At 37.9% G+C, this 23908-nt stretch overlaps 2 protein-coding genes and 1 long non-coding RNA gene across 14 annotated transcripts in view; 1 reads left to right on the forward strand and 2 right to left on the reverse strand.

Annotated features, from left to right (window-relative positions):
* LOC134209544 (calcium uniporter protein, mitochondrial) overlaps positions 1–23908 on the forward strand; it is a 567109-nt gene that overhangs the window by 2966 nt on the left and 540235 nt on the right. The window lies entirely within an intron of this gene.
* Positions 5312–8439, reverse strand: LOC134214982 (uncharacterized protein K02A2.6-like). The gene is made up of 2 exons (XM_062694250.1): positions 8173–8439; positions 5312–7234 (listed from the first exon to the last, which is right to left on the reverse strand). The coding sequence occupies exons 1-2, from the start codon at positions 8173–8175 to the stop codon at positions 5312–5314; spliced, it is 1926 nt and encodes a 641-aa protein (XP_062550234.1). The 5' UTR covers positions 8176–8439.
* Positions 11679–12542, reverse strand: LOC134214622 (uncharacterized). Its single transcript, XR_009979857.1, has 3 exons — positions 12340–12542; positions 12164–12274; positions 11679–12105 (listed from the first exon to the last, which is right to left on the reverse strand). It is a non-coding gene; the product is annotated as an uncharacterized LOC134214622 (long non-coding RNA).

Below are 23908 nucleotides of genomic sequence, written 5' to 3' on the forward strand. Positions count from 1 at the left end.
CCAAACCAACTATTTGACGTGCCAATGAAACAGGTCTTAAAATGATGTTTGTTTGAGTTTTTTCATCAAATTTGCATGGTAGGCAATCATTCAATGTTGAATAAGCATAATGATTATAAAAAATCGATGGAAACCCGTTTTAATTTTCAAAATATGGTCGTTTGAAATTGCTCTGCATTTTTAACCCATCGGGGCAAATAGAAATGCGTGGTGCGGGGCAAGTTGAAACAACGATTCAAAACCACACCCTCGCAATTAAAAGTAATATTTTTTCCCAGAATTCAACATGGTTCGTAAATACATTCGGAGAACATAAATTTATAAAAAGGTCCAAACTTCTGAAAATAAATTTAATAAATTTCTGCCCATCCTCCACCCACAATCTTTACTAAAAAATAGGATGAAAAGGGGTCATGATTAAAGTTTTGAGATTCTATTCTACTTCTCCTCGTAGTGGAGAGTGGTCCCAGAAAATTACGTTTATGACTTTTTTGAATACTGACCTTATTCGCATAAGAGTCCTATGTCAGTTTTCTTTGATTTGAGTAATTTGCCGTTGATATTTTTTAAACTTTTTTTACATGGAGAAACACAAAAAAAAAATTAATGATTTAAAAACAGAATTTGACATTATACAGTGTTGACCCGTTTTTTTACTCACTGATTTAGTCTACCCCGATTTTAACACGTTTTCAGCCCGATTTTGTAACCCAAAAAAAAATTGAAAATTTTAGTCGTTCTTTTTATTTCCGGAAATAATACCACAAACAACAACGACTTTCATGAAATAAATTTTACCGCCTGTAGTTTATGATGAATGACTTCTGAGTACATGTAAAAGATTCTGTAAGCATTTTCAACAAGAAATAACGAGTACTGAGCACTCGTTTTGCCTTTCCAAGGCACAAACTTGTGAAATAAATTATAAAACCGGAAATTTAAAAAATATCCGATTTGGTCACTAGTCCTATTTTATCACCCAAAATTCACAAGGGGTGATGAAATCAAGATATTACTGTGTTCTTTATCTGTGTATAGGGGTCGTACACTTATTATAAATGATTTTTTATTTATATGGTGCGTAAGAGAACGACAGACCACCACCCCACCCCCCACACCCACATAATGCTATTGAGTTCTCCAAAGTAAGAATCACCAACACTAATGTCACTGTGTACGATGTATAAAATAAAAGTGGGTGATAATCTAGTTGCAGCAAAACATCACAAACACTTCGAGAGGAATACAACGAATCACGCACACTTCTATTCATTTGGAGAACTCAATGGAAAATTGACCATATTTATTTTTTTTAGTTTAAAAGAGTATCAAAATCTGGAATGTGACTTTTATTAGAGTAAATATTGAGATGAGAAAACACAAGTGGGATTTGATTTTCAAATTTCTAGAACAAAGCTTACTATTCTATCAGTTTCCCTTAAACAAGAGACAATTTTGAACTAATTTTTGAAAGAAAATCAAAATATTCACGTGGGACTCTTATGCGAATCCTGCCAGTATAATCACCTTTATAACCTGGTGCATCTTGAGTCTCGCTGAGTACATATATTTTGTTTTTAATACGGCAAAATAAGGTTATGTCTGTATATAGCGCAGTGTTTCAACTTGCCCCGATATGTGGGGCAAGTTGAAACAATGTATATAAAAAATGATTTCAGTAAACAAAAGATTTAAAAAAAAGTTTGGTAAGTTTGCTTATTTTTTATGCATAATCTTTGGCCCGAACTAGCAAACACCACAAACGGATTCAAAATTTATCAAAGGGTGATTTTTTTACAGCTCTTCAAAGTTCAACTTTGAAAAAACCGTTTCAACTTGCCCCGGTGTACCTTACACTCTACAATGCTCGATGACTCGGCTTTATTATTCGCTGTCATTCCCCGATGTCAGTCATCCGTTGACAGCTGTCTCTGGAGTTCAGCTCGAAAAAACACCTCGGATGACCCGCCTGAGTCAGTGCGCCCAGCGGCAACATCCTCCCCCCCGTAACACTGGCCATCGGTCCATGTTTTACACCCCGTCTCAACCTCTAATACAGCCAATTTAGATACTGGCCTTCTTAAAGCTCCCCTCGCAGTTTGCACCACGGCTTGACGAACTCTCCCATCCTTCGCGGTCATTACCTGCTTAACCCGTCCTCGGATCCAGCCATTCCGGCGGGTGTCATCGATGATTAAGACAAGATCTCCTTCAGCAATGAGTTTCGTTTCACCAAACCATTTCATCCGCTTCGTCAACATGGGGAGGTATTCCCGTACCCAGCGTTTCCAGAACACATCCAATTGGTGTTGGATTTGGTTCCAGGAATTTCTTACCGCAGAAGCTGGATCACTGAAGGCCACTGTAGGTTGTCGTACACCTCTTGAGCTTCCCATCAGGAAGTGGTTCGGGGTAAGAGCTTCTGCTTCCTCGGCGTCCAGCGGCAGGTACGTAAGCGGTCGACGATGCCTTCTGCTTCAACGACCAAAGTCTCCAGACCTTCGTCGTCCAGTTTCCGATTATTGTTGTACGCGGCTTGCATGGCTGTCTTGATCGACCGCACCATTCTTTCCCACGCACCGCCCATGTGAGGTGCTCCTGGCGGTATGAAGATCCACTTAGTATCTGTGTTTGTAAACGTTGCCGCTATTTCTTCGTGTATTTCTGTAATCTGCTTTTTCAACACGTTCTCTGCACCCTGGAAATTGGTGCCATTATCGGTATAACAGAGGAGTCGCGTCCGCATGTGCAACCTGTGCACTGCACAGTGTGAGGGGCACTTCGGTTGAAAACGAGAACACACTTTAATCGGTTTTCTAATATGTTTAACAGAACGTTTATTTCCACGTTTATTTCCACGACCGGTACACTCCTGATCTTGCAACCCGTACACACTGACTGACCACCTTCTTTTTTCCATCCCTATCACCTTCTCCCTTCATCTCTTTCTCCTACTGTCAAAGACATGTGTCACTTATTATCAGGGGATAGGACATCAACTGTAAAGGGTCATGACACTAAACCCTACAACCCCTCCTTAGTTTTATTTGAAACGATGTTAATGTGGCATATAGTCCATGAACTTAACAGGCTCTTTTCGTACACGCTTGGAACAAGTTGGGCGATTCGGCGTGTCTGTTGGATTAGCTTTAGCTTGTTGACGATGTACTTCTTCCAGGCGTAATGTGCTTGAATCTTGTTGCTCCTTCTGGACTGATTGCTCGTCGTCTGGTATAATCCGCTTGAGGTCAGCCACATTTCTACGATATTCTTTTCCATCCTCTTTGGAACGCACTGTTGTGTCAGCACCATTTTTGCGAATAACAATATATTCTTCCGGAGCGAATGTTGAACTTAACTTATTTTCTTTACGCATACGCTTCACCAAAACTTTATCACCAACATCAATCACACTCTCGCGTGCACGACGTTTTGTATCGGTTGCTATTCTCCCCTTTTCTTTCTGCATTCGGTCACAATCTCTAATTTCTTCGTCCGCCTGAGAGCTGCTAGGAAGTTGTGGAAGTTTAGAGCGTATTCTTCGACCGAACATCAACTCCGACGGTGATTTACCTGTGGTTGGATGAGGTGTAGCATGATAAGACAGAATGTATTGGCACAAAACATGTCTCCAGTCCTGGCCAAGTTCCTGAGCGATTCTCAATCTTTTTAGGATCGATCGGTTTTGTCTTTCGACCTCTCCGTTCTGCTGAGGCCAATATGGAATAGTATTGACTAACCTTATTCCGAACTCATCGCAAAAACTCTTGAACTCCTCGCACCCTGCGTTGAATTGTGGACCGTTGTCAGCTCGGATGGTAACTGGTACGCCATAGCGACAGAAGATCTTTCCTAGTTCATCAATTGTGTGTTTTGTAGTGGTTTTGTGCATCTCGCAGACTTCGACATATCGACTGTAGTAATCTACAGCAACAAATAGAGTTTCTCCGTTTGGAAGCGGCCCAAGAAAATCTATCGCGATGTCCTCCCAAGGACCGCTTGGCAGCTCCTTTCGGATCACTGGCTGTGGAGGATCTGGGGTTGAAACTAGGAGACATCCTCGACACTTCCTTACGAATGCCTCTACGGCGGCATCCATTTTTGGCCACCACACAGCACCCCGCAGATGAGATTTCATTGTACGCATCCCCAAATGACCTTCATGGGCAATCTTGATTACTCTATCACGCAGCGAAGTGGGTATAACTATTCTATCAGCTCGTAGCAGAACATCTCCATATCGACACAATTCACTAGCAATTACTCGAAAAGATAGTGGTAATCTTTCTGTTACTCCCTTCTCAATCGCTTCTAGCACTTCCTGAATCTCTGAATCCTCCAGTGATCCCTTAACGATTTCATCCCAACGAAGAGCAACGGAGGTTGCGGATGATAAAGCAACTTGTTTTACAAACATTTCTTCTCTCGGGTCGAATGGAACTGGTGTAAGCATACTCAATCGAGAAAGAACATCTGCCAAATTTCTCTCACCCGATATATGACTTACTAAATAATCAAACGCTTGTAGCCGAAGAACCCACCGTTCTATTCTTGCACATGGCCGCGATCGTTCAGTGAACAGGTAAACCAATGCCTTACAGTCTGTTAAGATATCGAATTGGCGGCCATACAAATATATTTGAAATCTTTCAACACTCCAAACAATTGCTAGGGCCTCTTTCTCTGTTTGGCAATAGCGTTTCTCGGTATCGGTGAGAGATTTTGACGCACAAGTAACAACTCTACTGTTACCTGCTGGGTCAGTCTGCATCAGTATTGCTCCTAATCCCGTAGGACTTGCATCGGCCATAACTGTAGTTCGATGCTGTTTATTGAAACACCCCAATCGCAAAACCTCAGTGATCGCAGCCTTAATACTTTCAAAAGACATTTGGTGTCGCATAGACCATTCGCACGTTGACTCTTTCTTTGTCAGCATACGAAGGGGTTCATCAAAAATAGGGTATACCCTAAATAACCTTTGGTTATTCATATATATGAATTTGTTTAGGTAATTTGCAAGGCCCAAAAAACTGCGTACTTCAGCCTCATTTTCCGGTTGTCGGAATGATTGGATAGCAACTACCTTATCATCCGCAGGAGCGATTCCCTCTGGTGATATTTTGTGTCCCAAAAACTCAATATTTGTTACCCCGAATACGCATTTATCCCAGTTCAGCTCGACTCTACGTTCTTCAAAACGTTTCAACACCTGACAACATAACATAGTAAACAAGAAATTTTTATTATCATGAAAACCATAGTATCGATATTATAACATACATTTTCACTGAAATCATGAAACGAATCGTTAATATGGATAACGTACCTCTTTCAGCCGCTCATCGTGTTCCTCTAGTGTGGCACCTTCGATCATCACATCATCTAGATACCATGAAGTTCCTTGGCATCCCGCTAATATTTGGTCCATTACCTTTTGGAACATCTCGGGTGCAGTAACGAGACCAAAAGGAAGTCTTTTGAACCTAAACAGTCCCTTGTTCGTGATGAATACGGTAACGTCCCGTGACTCCGGCGCCAGTTCAACTTGCAGGAAAGCATCTTTGATGTCCAGCTTACTCCAGTATCTCCCTTTGCCCAGTCTGGCTAAGTATTCATCCACAACAGGCATCGGATGCCTCTCACGTAGGACCGCCACATTGACACGACGAAGATCTAAGCAGATTCTTGGCTCGCCATTGCTCTTTCCAACGACTACCAGCGGAGAAACCCAAGAAGCAGGTCCTTCCTTTATCTCGATGATATCCTTGAGCAGTAATTGCTCCAATTTGCGATTTACAGCGTCTTCGAAGGGTATTGGAACTCGTCGGATAGGCTGGAATACAGGTTTCACATTTGGGTCCAAGTGAATCTGTACCTGGACGTCCTTTATCTTGGAAAATGGCTTAACTTCACTCGAGACTTGGTAAGCATCTAACCCAACTTTCAAAATGCCTAATTGTTTAGAGGTGCTGTCTCCAAGTAAAGATCGTTGACCGCCTTTTACGACATAAAACTCTGCAGAAACTGATCTATTTCCAACCTTAACGTCCGTAATAAACGTACCAACGATGGGCAATGGCGAATCGCTTGCGTAGCCTTTTAGGATTCGGGAGCTACCCTTAGTGCATTGACGAACGACGACTTTAGCCCGCTTCAAACTATCCCAAACTGTATCCGGAATCAGGTTGGCATCGGAACCCGAGTCAACCAGTAGATCCAAACTTACTCCACCCACTTCGCATGAAAGAACATTGGTATCATTACCAGAATAGAACGCATAATACGTCTTTTCAACATTCTGCTGAACAGACGGTTCAGAAGTTTTCTCCTCTTCTACTGCTCGTATGCGACCCTGGTCATTCGATGGCTTCTTCTTTATGTTCCGCAGTCGGCAACATGCTTCGAAATGTCCATTTACTTTGCATCCATGGCACACGACGTTACGTGCCGGGCATCTTCTGTCAGTAGAGATATGATCACGACGGCCGCAATTATAACACCGATAAATTTTCGGCCTAAACGAACTGTCTTGCTGATATTTGGGCCGCCTAAAATCGCGACGGGCAGCCGGTTGCATACGATGACGGTCACTGTTATCAGATGTGGTGATTTTGAAAGCCTGTTGACTGCTGGAAAATTCCTTTGGCTTCACGTTCAAGTCTTTCACTTGACTTTCGATACTCTCCAAAGCTACTCCTAGAGACTCAATTTCAGTAAGAGAACGATCCTGTTGCAAAATCCGACGTTGTAACTCCATTGATGCACAACCTTCGATTACTGCATCCGTCAAAAAGATTTCCGTTAGAACATCCTTGATCTCGTTCGAGTATTTGTCAAATCCACAATCTGATGCCTGCTGGCGCAAGCGAAGCATAAAATCGGCAAATCGCTCTCCATCTTTCTGCTTTATCTGCTTGAGCTTATGTCGTTCAAGGCAATCTTGCCGACATGGTTGGAAAAAACCATCTAATGCATTAATGGCCACATCATACCATTGTCGTTCCAGAGATACCAAAGGAAAATTTTCACGGTCCGGAAGGTTCTGAAAAATTCGCTGAAGTTGTGGACCACCCAAATGCAACAGCTTTGCACGCTTCTTTCGTTGGTCCACAATATCGTACGCTTCAAAATAGCATTCGAGTGCTCCTTTCCAAAGTCTCCACTCGTTATACAAACGGTGTTTTTCGATTTCATCACATCGAAACTGTGGAACGGGACGACTATCATCCATCTGTAATAAATTCATTTGAATAAAACCTAAATCAATAATCCCCATTCCAAAAGATTTATTATTATTTTTTTTTTAATAAAAATCAACCCATCAAACAATGTGTCATAATAAAACAACAAATTCAATAATTGGGTTTCAAGTTTCAATTTATTTTGTTCCGTCCCCATACCCTTATTTCTGTGAAAATAACTAATCAACATGTATGTACTGACATATTGTTCGCCCGTGGTCACTTCATTTGACCACCACCTACAGCAACTACTATAGGTACAATCACCCACCCGTGATCATATTTGATCACCTCCTATAACAACTGCTATAGGCACACACATCTTCAGTTCATTTGGTCATCTCTCATAGCAACTGATATAGACATATCTTACCCGTGATCATGTTTTGACCACCTCTTTTAGCAACTACTAAAAGTACGTATATAATTTGTTCCCGTGAGCAGCACTTCTGTTCACCTCCAGTAGCAACAACCACTACTGACTGGCACCGTCTCTAACATATTTACACAATATAAACACAGGACCTCGTGATCACACAGCTTAGCATAAACACATAGTTTCTCAACTTTCATGCATATATTAACCAAAGCTAAAAAAAACAAAAAAACAATACCCTTGCTGAAATACTGTCATCATATTTCTTATCCTCTATACACTATTCCTCCGTGTATCATGTACTCTCCTTTTCGTTCATTTTCGTTTCCCTTTTTTTTTTGCTGGTTGCTCAATTTACAACTACCGATATACAAAATAACACACTTATTATTATTATCGCTGTCTTCACTCAGCCCTAGGCTGCTTCATCTCTAAATGACACACTACGCATTCGTATCAGATACCCACACTTGATTTTCGCCATTTTGAAAAAAAAAAAAATTCGGTACGCTACAATTTTATGACTATTTATTTTTTCCTCTTACTACTCACCATGGTCCGATTACCTCGTCGCCAAATTGTGAGGGGCACTTCGGTTGAAAACGAGAACACACTTTAATCGGTTTTCTAATATATTTAACAGAACGTTTATTTCCACGTTTATTTCCACGACCGGTACACTCCTGATCTTGCAACCCGTACACACTGACTGACCACCTTCTTTTTTCCATCCCTATCACCTTCTCCCTTCATCTCTTTCTCCTACTGTCAAAGACATGTGTCACTTATTATCAGGGGATAGGACATCAACTGTAAAGGGTCATGACACTAAACCCTACACACAGGTAGCAATTTTGTCCCTAACATTTAAACTCTCAATAGATTTCTTGTCATTCTTATACAAATACTTGGATCATGTGCATTTGTCATGTGTTTAGTACAAATTTAACGATTGAGTATAAATAAATACATGATCGTAAAATATGCACGGAATTTTTACAGGCGACATGTGATATGAGGCAACCGAAACGCTACGATGGGGGCGCGTTATATTTTACTCCACGATACCGAAACGATGACGCACCGCCACATGTTGTCCTACACGTGCACTTTTAGCAGAGAACGTTTTGCCATGCATCATACACGCATTATTTTGTATGTGTAGGCCATCCGCTTTAGGGGAAGGGGGGGCAAAATGCCCTAGCTAAGCAAACACTGCTTTATTGTCTCATTTGTAACGCTATTCATGGGTATTTGTACATTATGCAACAGTTAAACAAGATAGCTAGTTGATGTCATTCAAAAATTGTCAAAAATCTCAATCATATTGATAATATTCCCATTTAAAAAAAGTGGTGATATTCTGATGTCGGAAAACGCATGAGGCAAAACGCCTTTTAGCTTTTAGCTGGCAAAGTACCATGCGTCGGCGAATCAGCATTCTGGTATGGATAGTGCGTGGAGACGCAAGTACATTGTAGGTTAGCGCCACTAGGGCGTTTTGCCTCGCCAAAATGTTAGATGTTTCTCCAAAATGTGGAAATTTTCGGTTTTTCCGACCTTCCCATACACTATTTTGAAACTTTTTTCGCCTAACCTACATAATTTTAGATCTAGTTTTGTTACGGCCATCTTAATGACGGTAAATATGACGGAAACCACAAAAGGCGTTTTGCATCGGGGGGGCGTTTTGGGGCCTCTTCCCCTAACCGCAATCGGCGATGTATAGGTAGCCAAAGCGTTCATCGTTTGCAGTGCACGGTTTGGTGCCGATGCAGAAAAGCACATCGGTTTGGTGCCTATAGACGAATCCAAGTAAAAACAAGAAGAAGACACACGACGGTGTTAACTTTGACAGATCCTACAGCGCAGCATAGGAAGATCATTTTAAAATGCTTATAATAAATTCTAGACAAATTGTAATTAAAATCTGATTAATGTATGATACGGAAAAAGTTTCGAAGTTTATGATAGATACATTTTTGGAAAATATACAAAAAAATGAGATAAGCTTCCAAATAAGTACCTGAGAACTTTTTCCGTATCGTACATCAATCAGATTTTAATTACATTTTGTCTAGAATTTATTATAAGCATTTTAAAATGATCTTCCTATGCTGCGCTGTAGGATCTGTCAAAGTTAACACCGTCGTGTGTCTTCTTATTTTTACTTGGATTCGTCTATCGAGTAAGTAACCCATACCGCTTCAAACAGCGCATGCGCGTTTGGCTGATGACATAGTATTACGCATTGCAAGAAAAATTTGGAATCCTGGAAAATCCAAAGCGCCTCCAATGAATATTTTCCAGGCTAGTGATCAAAGCAACTAATGCTATATTTACGATGTTTTGTTTATATTTATAATCATGATTCCTAGAAAATATGCTTTACTGAACGGAAAACACATAATTCAATGAAATGTTGAAAAGCTTTGAAATTGTATGTGTCTCAGGGGTCAGCAGAAGTACTGCGATTTGTGGCGGGGTTTGACTGCGGGCTCTGGTAACCTTTTGCAGGGTGTTTGTGTATGTATCTGCAAACTGGCTCAACTAAAGCGATATAATTTCGCTCAGAACGCATTAGTACAAATCTTGGTATTGGGTGGGTCTCTTAAACCGAACCGACACGAAGACCTTCGGGCGAAAGGGAAGGTCATTTCATGTTCAATGAGACGCCGTAAAACCAATTATTACGAATAGTGTAAGCGTTTTAGCACGTGTGACTATATGGAAGCATTATTTCAAATTTGAGATTATGTAAAATACTTCACTGATTAGCTTCCCTAAGAAACTGGACCACTGAAAATAAAATTCAAAACCCAGACAGAGAACTAATAATTGAACTTTTCATGTTTATGGGCACTCCATCGAATGATTGGATTGCATGACAGTTGATTTGCTTTAAAAATTTGAGCTCAATTCAACGCACACTATGCATGATTTCTAGACAAACATTTCAAATGGACCTATCTGACAATAACCTCGAGCTGAGAATTCTCGAAATGAAAATTCAAATGTGAAAATTAATACCAATTTTAACCGAAAAACAATATATCAGTTTTTAAATGGTTCTCAGACGTAAAAACAGCCATAGAACTCGAATAATATATCTGTTTTGCCTTTTTCATAATGTGGATATGGTTTATTATCAATTTTGTTACTTGGGACCTATTGCTTTTGATTTTATCAGTTGGGACTTGTCAAATAGGACATTATACAATGATAACTGTTACTTTGGACCTCAGTGAAATTAAGATATATTTTGGATTTTCGCATGTAATAAGTGCATTTTGAGCATAATCCTCTGAAATAGTCAGCTTAATTGATTGTTACAAAAGCTGGCGCATTCGATTTAATGTTTATATGCATTTCAGCAACAATTATGTTATGGGCGAATACACCTCCAACGCTTGCTCCAACGTTCGTTCGTCCAAGAAATTTATTCGATCGAGCCTAGATTGGCAGAACAGACAGTTGCTCCGTAGAATTCGGCCAATTATTGTTTCTTGAATCAGTATAATAGTGGTTATATTACATAGTAACCTTCCGCTAAAAATTGTAAAATATATGTACGCTTCACTTCGCGAATGTCTTTATAGCCCATTATAGCCTATTCAGAATACGCCATTTATTGTATGGTAAAGAGTAATTTGCTGCGAATGCTCTTCAACACGTAATAGAACTCGTAATCTGATTAGTGATTAGTTATGTGAAACCCATATGCAACGTGGAGTAAACATTGAAATAACAATATGTAAAAACACATCTGACCCCGTCTCCAAAATCTCTTTTGGCTTGTCGACAACCAGAGAATACCAAGAGTACTAAGCAAGTTGCATAAGAGTGAATGGTCAAATATCAATCTTTTCGCAAAGTGTTGGCCTTGTTAGCAATCTACGGCAAACAGTCAAGCAATTATAATATTCTGTAAGATAAAGGCAGTCTGTAATGAATACTACTATGATATATGGTACTGATAACTTGAAAACCAGTATGGGATAAAACAAATCCAATAAACAATTGAAAACATAATAAATTACAATTTTATTAATGCTCCAACTAAAATATAACATCAAGGGACATTTTTTAAGCTTTAGCAGCAGAAATACGTTTGTGAACTGGTTTTATTTATGTACAGGAACACTTTCGGCCAACAACTCATCGGTGGCGGTAGACACTTGTTTCCGCGAAAACTTCACATTCCAAGCTTCGGTGTACCTTCGACGGCACTATATGATCCTTTCCATTAATTTCCTTGATGAGCGCAACAACACAGAGCTTCCTGTTTCGATTCAATTTGTTCGTATCTAAAGCACATCATGCATTAGCAGAGTACACGGGGTAGAATCGAATGAGGTCATTTGGTTATAACTATGAAGTCCTCCAAAGTTTCTCCGTGGAATTGAAGGTTTATATCTGTCTTAAAAGAGCGGAGTTTAACTCCTCAATGTGGTTTACCTTGCTTGTAGAATGGGTGCGATTGATCTAAAAAGAATACGAATCATGAGAACTACAAAAAATAAGAAGCATATAGGAATCTTACCGAATGTGTATCCAAATAAAACGGGAAATTATCCATTTCATTCGGGATGTTCTTCCTGGGTACTCTGATGGCATTGGCACGCCCCACTGGTAGTTCCCTGAAGTATGGAATCTGAAACAGCAAATTATATCACATGAATACAGCTACCAGATTAACCAAATTGGGGTATTACTTACTTCAAAAGTTCCTTGTTTGTTCCTGCACTGATATCTCTGGTGTCTTATGATACTTGCACTAGAAAATACTTTAAATATTTTAAAAAAATCAGAATTTCAACATTGTTACCAAAGGTCCCATCTGAAATTTTGATTATGTTTTGACAGATTTCAGATGGGACCGTCAAGTTGCAAAAGGTCCAGACAACAGATTTGCGCGATATTGTCGATAATGCAGATTGGACGTTTTGCACTGGAAGAAAAAAATAGTAAAATAATGAATAAATACATGTCAATTTAAATTGACCGTTAAGATTGAGTGCCCAGTTGAGTGAACACGCTAATATCTCGCTTTGTTTACAAATGTTAGTTAGGACCATTAGAAATGTTCCTCTAGATTTGTTCTATGCGGGGATTGTCCTCTGCGTTATTTCCGCGGAGCTATCCAAATTTTTCTTTTCTCCGTAATAACGTGGCGCGTGATGCGATGCGCAACGCGTCTCTTGGTCGAATTTATACAAGCGTCAAGCAATGCGATATATGGCATAGTGACGCGCGTGGTGACGCGCTTTTGAAGCGCCTTAGGTATGCAAAAAATCCTGCTTCGAGGGACAAACGTATTCATTGAATGCCTTTTTCTTGATCTTCGTTTCTTTTCTTCGTCATCTGTTGGAAAATGCTTAATAATTAAAATAAATTATTTGTTATAAATCGGGATGAAAATGTGAATTATTACTATTAGATTATAAGTATGGAATCTGTAGCTAAAATTTTCTTGCCATTCTTGATATTATTGAACATGGCGCATATACGGAGTTTGTTCAGGAACGAATTTGGTACTGATTTTTATGGCCGTAAACTGGTATGAAGTCACCCATAGTTCAGTGCAACAACTCATGCAATGCAACTGTCAAAATAATCAAACTCTAGTGTTGTGTCGAAGGTTGTGTCTTCAGTTTACGGGCCGTTATCAAACATGGATTCTTCCGACGAGGAATTTCTAGCTTCTCCCAGTACAGTTGATTTCATCATGAATCCCCCAAGAGATTTTTCGGTTCATCCACTAAACACCAATAGACGGAGTGATGGTGAGTTTTACAGACTCTATCAAGGCCTTCGTGAATATCCGGACAAGTTTCGTTCATACACACGAATGAATATTACTACTTTCGACTACATACTGGATATGATCAGAACTAAGCTGATGAAGGACTGGACAAATTTTAACAAGGAGCCAATTTTACCATGCGAACGATTAATTGTAACCTTGAGGTAACCCATACGTGAACCAATTTATGAGCTATGTTTTCTAATTATTCAATACCTTTCATACAGACATCTGGCTACCGGGTCTTCGTTTACGACGCTTGGATTTTCATTCCGAATGGGTCGGTCTACAGTTTCTGCCATCGTGCGTGAAACATGCCAAGTGATTTGGGAAGTTCTGCAACCAATCTATATGCCACAACCCACCGAACAAATGTTCCGGACGGTGGCTGAGGAGTTCTGGACAAAATTCAATTTTTCGAATTGCGTTGGGGCAATAGATGGCAAACATGTTCGGATCATATGCCCGGCAGCATCTGGATCGATGTTTTATAATTTCAAAGGATTTCATTCCGTTGTGCTGCAAGCCGTTGCTGACGCAAATAGTAGGTTTCTTATGATACAAACTGGAGGATACGGTAAGCAGAGTGACGGAGGAACATTCAACGGCTCCGACATGTTCAAACTGATGAACGAAGGGAAACTAAATGTTCCTCCAGATATCTGTTTACCGGACCCCGAACGTTCTACACTTATGCCTCACGTGTTTATCGGAGATGAAGCGTATCCTTTACTAAGGAACCTGCTGCGGCCGTTCCCTAGATCAAACCTGTCTCTGAGCGAATATTTCAATTTTCGGTTCTCCAGAGCAAGGAACTGTGTTGAATGCGCTTTCGGTATTATGGCCACCAAATGGAGACTCCTGATGAAATCCATTGAAACAACGCCGGAATTTGCCGATGAAATAGTGAAAGCAGTTTGTATCCTACAGAATGTTATTATTGACCATGAAGGATTGGATCTACAAGTAGAGGAAGCTGCTGAGCTAAACCTGGTCAATCGGAGAACTACAAACGAGATCAATAGAATTTCAACGAAAACTGGAACCTTTGTGAGAAATTATTTCATGAATTTTCTCAACGCAAATAAGCTGTAAGCTGGTTTATATGCTAATCCATTTTATTGAAATTCAACTTAAAACTAATGTCGTAAGCAAATAAATTTTTCAAAAACAAAACAACACGTTCGACGTTCGATTTAATTTTGAGTTCCAGCGCTGGAAATTGGTGAAGTAATCACTGTATAGTATTTTCTTGCGGACGAAATAATTGTAGAGCGTTGCAGTGGTTGCCCTTCCAATTGAATAGCCACCACTTCAGCTTGACTATGTTCAGGCGGCAACTCATAAATCCGGGTGTCGGGAGGATTGCAGTTGAATTTCGCACCGGCGTAGAATGCTGGTACGCAACCGCATCAGCTGAACTTGAAGCTGTAAACAAATCTACCGTCCGATTCGGGTTATTGAGCAATTCGTTTTTTGAATACACATATTTGTGCACCGCTTTCTGAACGTCCATGCGAAATAGCAACTTTTGCTCAGGTGGCAGCTTTCGCACATGCGCCAGAAGGTTCTTGAAGAACGCTTCATCTTCGTCATCACCACCGACTGCTTTCTGGACCATTTGCTCCAATAATTTCAGCTTTTTTGCTTCGATAGCCAGTAGTTGCTGTTGTGCTCTTCCTCTCTTTCCATTTTTATGAGGGGTTGGCGGGAGAGTCTCGTCGGTGCCTTCGATGTCGTGTGTTTCAGGAGTATCGATCACGTCATTCTGATAACTCCCATTCATCCCCGGCTCGCCTTCGTGCAGATCCTCGTTCTCGACCGTTTCAGCGTCTCCCACTCGCAAGTTTCCTCCGGATTTTCGGGGTCTCATTTGATCTTTCAGAAAAAGCATCGAATCGAAATACGGCCAGGTGGTGTATGTTTCGTAATTTAACGGTGCTTCATCTCCAGATCGCTTTTCAGGAACTTTTTTTAGCTCCTTGCCAAATGCATCCCGCAGCGATTTCCACTTTTTTGGTCTCTTCCGCTAGAAAAAAAAAAATTAAAAAAAATGTCAAATGAGGCATTCCACGGGGGCATGTCAGTCGATCCTGAGCGACCATTTCGAAAATATTTGAAACTCTGCACAGTTTTTCAATTTCATCTAAATCGTCATTTTTCGATATCAAATCTTCATATTGAGTCACGACTAACTTTTCAAAAGGGTGTATGTGAAAATGGTTCAAAAATATTTAAAAAGCTGCACAGCAAAAACGGAATGTTCGATTGTTATGATTTTTTCAGCAAAGTTAGACAACTAAATGGTGATTCTTAAGAAAATGTGCACAGCAAAAAAAATTTTTTTGCCTTTAAAAATATCATTTTTGTCACAAAACTCAAATATCTCAAAACCCTATCTTTTTCGAACGTAATTTTTTAGGAAAACGGTCCATTATATTAGCTATCTACCATAAAAATTTGGTGATGGTAAACTAATAAACAAAAAGTTATGACATTTCAAACATTTCACAATTTTCACACTTAGTAAAAAAAATTTTTTCTGTGTAAGTTATTTCGAGAATTGCAGTTTGATGCAGATTTTATTGTTAAGGAACGTGATTTAAACAAGTTGTTTTCATGATATTTTGATTTAATTATTCATAGCATCTATAAGAAACTTAGACACGATCCAGTGTTGTGATCAAAAGTATTGATAGTGTCATAATTTTCATTGCACGTGACTGGCGAAAAATTCTTTTAATAGTGTTGAAACCTGTTGATAATAACGTTGATAGAAACATATCAGAAATGTTATTTTAAGACAAAAGCTGCAAAATCAAAGATTTATATACACGTGTACGTCTATAGTTTACCTGCAAAAATATACCTCTTAGAGAATAGACTTTATGATCGGGAGGAAACGGGTATCTTCAACAACAACAAATGCATGATAGGTACATACCATGACAATGCTCACGAAAAAGCAAAAAATTACTACTACTAAGGTTGTTAAAGATCTTATAGTAATTTTTTCTTCAGTCAAGCAAATGACACCAAACTAGTCAGTAAAACTTAAAAGTGATTTTGTTTATTGAAATATTACGAACAACATGAGTAGCCGCTTTCTCAACTGTTGTAGGCCGTTTGATGGAAAAAAGTGTTCAAAAGAGTTACGAAATCTCACCGAAAGCACCATAGATAAACTGAAAGCGACTGGTTATGCTCCAATGTCCACATTGAATACAAATTTACGCATTTGCACGTCCTGCCGTCTAAACGTTGACAAAAGAGCAATCTGTATATCATCGGTTGAGCAGAGCGCAGGAAGTTCGAAAACGACAGCAACTGAGCAATTGCCAGATGTATCGACAACAACTGAGGAATCACCAGAAGTATTAAGTGCTGAGAGCCTTGCCACCGTACCATCAGCGAAATCTGTTTCAACAAATCAATCGGAAGATGAGTGTATCCAAAAGGTCAACATCGAACGCTTTAACGAGGGCATAGCTGGGATAAAAGTGACTCCGATTAAATGGAGTAAGATGGACTACGTTTATTACCCGGAGAAAAATACCGTGAAATAAACGAAGCTGTACGAAGAAACCTCTTCAAATTAGGACCTGATGATGTGGAAAATACAGACTACGATGAGGTAATTATAAATATGAAGGAAAGGTTCTCGAATGCAGCCACGACAAGGAAAGAAAAATTATTGATTTTGTCGATGCTGCCAAGTTCGTGGTCTATTCAGGATGCCATTGATGAGTTCAAAACCAATAGAAATACAGTAAAAGAGGCAAAACAATTGAAGAATAACTGTCTTTCAACCAAAAATACTAGGTCTAGTACTGCATTAACAGATGAGACAAAAGAAATAGTAGTTCAATATTTTGAAGATGATGAAGTAAGTCGAGCTATGCCTGGTCAAAAAGATTATGTATCAGTAAAAAGATGGAAAGCGTCAAGCAATCCAAAACGATTAATGATGACGACTTTGAAAGAAGCGTACACACGCTTCAAGGAAATTCACGATAATATTAAAATAGGTTTTTCCTCATTTGCAAGCCTTCGGCCAAGACAATGTAAGCTTCTTTCCAATTCAGGAACACATAATGTGTGTGTGCACAACCCATGAGAATATTAATCTTATTTTACATAGTTTGAAAAGAATCAATTTAACAAAAGGATTTTAAAATGTTAACTGGTAGTCTTTTGTGTGAAAATACAACATCAAATTGCTATCTACGATCTTGTTCGGATTGTCCAGATTCTTCATCATTGGAAAATACTTTATTCGCTGAGTTTGAAGAAAAATATATTGATCAGTTATCATTTGAGCAATGGGTGACCACGGATAGGTGTGACATAGAAACTATTGTAAAACCTGTAGATGAGTTTGTGTCATATTTTTGCTTGAAATTAGAAAGTTTAATCCTCACGATTTCATTAAAACAGAACAATCCAGCTTTTTGAAAAATACGAAAAATACATTACAAAATGGTGAATTTTTAGTCATTTGTGATTTTTCTGAAAATTACAGCTTTGTATTGCAAGATGAAGTGCAGTCCCATCACTGGAACGTACAACAAGCTACAATTCATCCATTCGTTATTTATTTTAATGGAAGTACGCAAATTGAACACTTAAGTTTTATTATAATTTTTATTATAATTTTCGAAGATTTAAGACACGATTCAGTATCCGTAAACTTGTTCATTGAAAAAATGATTAACTTTTTACGCGTTGATAAGCATAAAGAAGTCAAAAAGATATATTTCATGTCTGATGGAGCAGCGTCGCAGTACAAAAATCGTAAGAATTTTTCGAGCCTATGTCAATTTAAATCAATGTACGGAATTGATGCAGAATGGCATTTTTTGCTACATCACATGGCAAAGGTCCTTGTGATGCTATTGGAGGAACAATAAAGCGCATGGCCACAAGAGCAAGTTTAGCCAAAGAACGTGAGCATCCAATTAAAACTGCGAAAGAACTTTTGATTGGGCAAATCGTAGAAAAGAAAAAGATTTAACCAAATTATCATTTTGTTTTACTACTACTGAAGAGTACGAAATAAAGGCTTCAGAGCTCAGCGAGCAATTTAATAACGCGAAAACGATCCAAGGAACCCAAAAATTTCACTGTTTCATTCCATTGTCGGAAAATAAAATTAAAGCAAAACTATACTCAAACTGTGCTGATAATAATTCAAAAGTGTTCGATATTTTAAAAAATTTGAATAAAAATAAATAAAAAATAAGTATTAATAAACTGTTTTCATGATATCATAAGTTATGATTCATAACCCATACCAAAATTCAAACCCAAAACTCTTAGAGTTTCTATAACAACATTGTGTAACTGCCACATTTAATTTAATACTTAGGATAATATTAATTCATTTTTATTTATTTATACATATAATATTTATACATATAATATACATAATATCGATGAATACATAAATATGGAATATCATACAAACAACTTGTTTAACTCACGCAAGGCCCTTAACAATAAAATCAGCATCAAACTGCGATTCTTGAAAAAAAAAATACACGGAAATTTTTTTGTTTACTATATGTGAAAATTGTGAAATGTTTGAAATGTCATAACTTTTTTGTTTATTAGTTTACCATCACCAAATTTTTATGGTAGATAGCTAATATAATGGACCGTTTTCCCTAGAAAATTACGTTCGAAAAAAGATAGGGTTTTGAGATATTTGAGTTTTTGTGACAAAAATGATATTTTTAAAGGCAAAAAATTTTTTTTACTGTGCACATTTTCTTAAGAATCACCATTTAGTTGTCTAACTTTGCTGAAAAAATCATAACAATCGAACATTCCGTTTTTGCTGTGCAGCTTTTTAAATATTTTTGAACCATTTTCACATACACCCTTTTGAAAAGTTAGTCGTGACTCAATATGAAGATTTGATATCGAAAAATGACGATTTAGATGAAATTGAAAAACTGTGCAAAGTTTCAACTCAATAGAAAATCATGAATTAAAAATTTTCTTAAATTTTGATGCTGTTGCTTGGAATCGCTCAAATGGAAAGTTTTCATTTTGTTTTGAACTTACTTGTAGCGTTTCCTAATTCCGTCGAAACCTGTCTCCAGAGCTTGTCCACGATGGTTCTGTTCCGGTACAGCTTCATTGCTTGGTCCCACAGCGGCTTTTTCGCAAAAAACAGTGAAATCAATGTTTCCGCGTCAATCGCCATTTTATCAAAACACACACCAGAAACTCTTGCCTGCATGCACGCGCGTGAAAGCACTTATACTATCGACAGACATATGATTTCTGTACACTGATACACGTATCATGTTGTCCGCGTACAGCAGCAGGATGACACACATATTTTTTCACCATTCGCTGTGTTACTATCGTATTATCTGCGTTACATATATAGATTTTCTAACAAAATAATAAAAATGCATTTACTATTTTTGCATAGCCTTTAAATATATTAAATAAATATTTCGTTAAAATCCGGCCTTTTGGTGATTATATTATTATTTTTATTGTTGTTCGAAACACACTTGGTGAATTTTCGATTTATGTAAAGAAACACTACTATCTGTAAAATTGCTAACAAAGTAAATTTGTCAGTATAAAAATTATTTTACAAATATGTACCGCTTTTTTATGATTATTGGGATTGACAAAAAACGCAAAATCCCTATTTATGCCCCAAAAAAATCACTTAACCTTCGGGGACTCGCGCCGTTGTAAAAAGTACAACACCTTCGAAAAAAGCACGCTTATCGTTCACAACAGAAGCGGGACTGCGTGAGCGGTTTAGGACCAAGCGAGTCCTGGAAAGTTAAGAAAACGCCTAAATTTCCTAGAAAGAAAAGAGCCTTTCTCCCTCAATTTACAACAACCAGTGAATACTAACTGCTCATTTACATATAAACTCGATATAAAAAAATAACCTATAATCTTGGGATTTTTCGAATATTTTTTAAATGTGATTTTTTTTAGCCTAGACCTCGTGGCTGTGCTATCAGCGGCCGTCTGAGTGTATTGTGTTGTTATGAGGTGAGGGTTCGATTCCCGCTCCAATCGTGGAAACTCTTCGATATGCAAATATTCTTCACCAGTCTACCAGGCATTGTCCGTTGTCTTACAAAATATGTTCAGTCTGAACAATCACTGTGCATTTTCGCATTCTTCGGATTTTGAAGACGTTTTCCTGACTTTGTAGATTTGTAGATCTTTGCAGATTTAAGGATACTTCAAAATGATTTCTCACATTTTCTCCCATGTTTTTAGATACTAGAGCTTCGATTGGATCATTGTCATGATCTAAACTTTACAGAATATCTTCAGATACGTTTAACTACAAATTCTTAATATTCCCACATTCTTTAAAACCTCCCGGGTACTACTTCAGATTCCTTAGATTTCGTAATTCAGAGTTTGACACATTATTTCAACTTTTGTTGATTTTTCAGTACATATATACGGAAATGTCCTAGATTGTCAAAATTATTTAAACCTCCATTCTCCAAGTTCAGTAGACCCTCTAGAGTGCTCAAGATTTTTTCTTCTGGTTTTTCGGATCTGGACCATTTTTTTAATCCAATTTCTTACGAATTCGATAACTTATCCAGAATTTACAGATTCATCATGTGGGAATGCGGGACATTTTCCGGGCAATTTGGGTCAAGCAGGCTGAGTCCGAGACTGTCCTTTATAATCCAAGACGTCTGGACACTTCATGTTAAAATTAGTAAAAGGATTGTTGGATTTATCTGTGCTGTTAAGTATTACTTACACAAAAAATATCTTCCTTTTTGATCGATAATTAAATATAAAACACTTAAGAAGTGTTCTTGTACGTGATGAAATATTCATTTAATTGTTCGGAAATAATTAGTTCAGATATAAATAGAAAATATGTTGACGTTTCCTTTTTATAATAAATAATTACAACAAACTAAGAAAAAAAACATCAGCGTCCCAAACTTGTTTTAAACTCAGAATTTAAAAAGCTGATAATGGCAAAAGAACATGATTTAAGGTCATCAAGTATAACCAGGACAAATAGTTACAATATTTTTATAAATATATGCCTACTGAATAAATCATTTAGTAAATTTAGTGATATCAATTTGTAAAATAAGTAGTTTGAATAAAAATGTAATATACAAATAAATCGCCGACGTAAACGTTCATTGGTCGCTTTCATATTCCAACAAGAAAAAAAACATTTTCTTATTATGTTTTAACGTCAATAATTGGTAGTGACCGCAACCAGATGGCACCATTGTATGCGTTACTAGCATTGCTTGCATTCAAATTTGCTTTGCGCTGTACCTGTAACGTTGTATACAACGGGCGCAGAGCAGGGTACGTATCAGCGTAGAATCATCATTGCTTGGGTAATACCACCGTGATTCTGGGTGACAGATATATGATTTTATGCTGTACAGTGATTTCCGCATCATATATCTGTCACAAGTATTAACGGAATGGTTTGACGCTGCTGTCGGCGTCACGCATCGCGTTCACTCTGGCAGGTACACGCGTGTCATCATGCGTTTTGCATTAACGCTTGAACAAACAGTTTGAACGCAGACGCGTCGCATTCCGCACCGCAATCGCATTGCATTACGCGCCGCGTGATGTCATCGGCCTTTGGTTGAAGAGCGCGCAATCGGAACAAAATATAAAAAGAAAAGAGGCGGTGATTAAATGAATTTTCTGCTCTCTCGTCTCTCTAAGCGTTCCATGGCGAAAGTCCGGTTTTGAACAGGGATTGAACTTATCATTTCATTATCATTTAGTATTCAGCCAATAACTCATTCCAGAGGCGGAATTCTGAAAAGTGTTGTATGGCGGACTTCTAGCGCTGATTCCCCTCTACAACTTTGTCTAAACAAAGGTACATTGCTCTATGTCTAATACTAACAGCGTGAAACGCAAGGAACACTCAATATACTAAATGATAATAAGTGTTATTATCATTTAGTATATAAAACGATGCTAGCGTTTCCCGAGGTGAATATTAAACATAGAGCAATGTACCTTTAGACAAAGTTGTAGAGGGAAATCAACGCTAGAAGTCCGCAATACAACACTTTTCAAAATTTCGCTTCTGAAATGAGTTATTGGCTGAATACTAAATGATAATGAAATGATCAGTTCAATCCCTGGTTTTGAATAAGCACATTAGATCACAAGCGTTTTAATATTTCATATTGATTGGGATTATGGCTTATGATGATTTTTTTCGTCAAATCCAATATCCAAAACCTATTCGTATACCATGTGGACAACTGAGCGGGTAGAGGGGTAGGAAAAATGTCCATGGTTAACAGTTTAACACAAATTAAGAAAAAAATGCATGATCAGATGTGTACGCTGATGGAGGGAAGTACACATCTAAAACTGTTCGACATCTGTCCACGTGGTATGAAAACAGCCCTTCGGAAAAAAGATTCATCAAAGAAATAAACTAAAATAGAATTACAGGTAAACTTCGATATAACGTACATATTGATTTCAAAGTTGTACGTTATATCGAATTGTACGTTATATCGAAGCATGAGTAATCATCCTCATTTTACACTACTCAAATGTTGTACTGGTGTTAGCGAAAAACATTCTAAAGGAATTTCCTCAGAAATGTTCAAAGAAATCCTGGAAAATTTGAAAAAAAAACATCCTCATTTTACACTACTTAAATGTTGTACTATCATGTACTTTATAGGCGAGTATTATTTTTATTATTTAATGCTCAGCTAGCAGTGTGAAACAGCTTTTCTTGTGAATAATTCCTATAAACTTGTTCGTTACTAAGTAAAATGACCCGAAGCATTGAATTCTTCATTGTATATCTATATGAAGTACAATAAATAAGAGGCTAAGGTGAACAGGAAACACAAGGCTTGCTTTTCTTTGCCCGGTTTGAATGAATATTAATTTATTAAGTATCCACGATCTTTAGTGGATTTAAACTAGGGCACGGTGGGGCGCGTGACTCGCCAAATTGATATTGATATACGCTCAGATTATTCTAAAAAAACTAATATCACGCCAATTTTGATCAATTTTATTCGAATTTACGGTGGAACTTCTAGAGAAGTTCCTGAATAAAAGTCTGGAGAAATGTAGGATTTTTTCATAGAAAATTCCTTTGATATTTTTTCCAGAGATTCCTTTAGGAATTCTTTTGTTCAATAAAACCATACAAAATACCTGAATTCTATCCGACATTTTGTTGGATGTACTTTCCAGAAATTTTAATACTTCCTTGAAGGTATTACCAAAAGAATGTTTGAAGGAATTTTTGGCGGAATTTTCAACGAAATAGTCAAAGATTTTCTAAAGGGATTTCCAAATGGTATTTTCAAACTATTTCCCAAAGGAGTTCTTAAAAAATCGAAAGAAAAGCTGGTGCTAGCGAAAAACATTCTAATGGAATTTGCTCAGAAATGTCCAAAGAAATCCTGGAAAATTTGAAAAAAAAAAATCCATAGGAAT

The sequence above is a fragment of the Armigeres subalbatus genome, chromosome 2 (assembly GCF_024139115.2).
Source record: "Armigeres subalbatus isolate Guangzhou_Male chromosome 2, GZ_Asu_2, whole genome shotgun sequence".
Lineage (NCBI taxonomy): Eukaryota > Metazoa > Arthropoda > Insecta > Diptera > Culicidae > Armigeres > Armigeres subalbatus.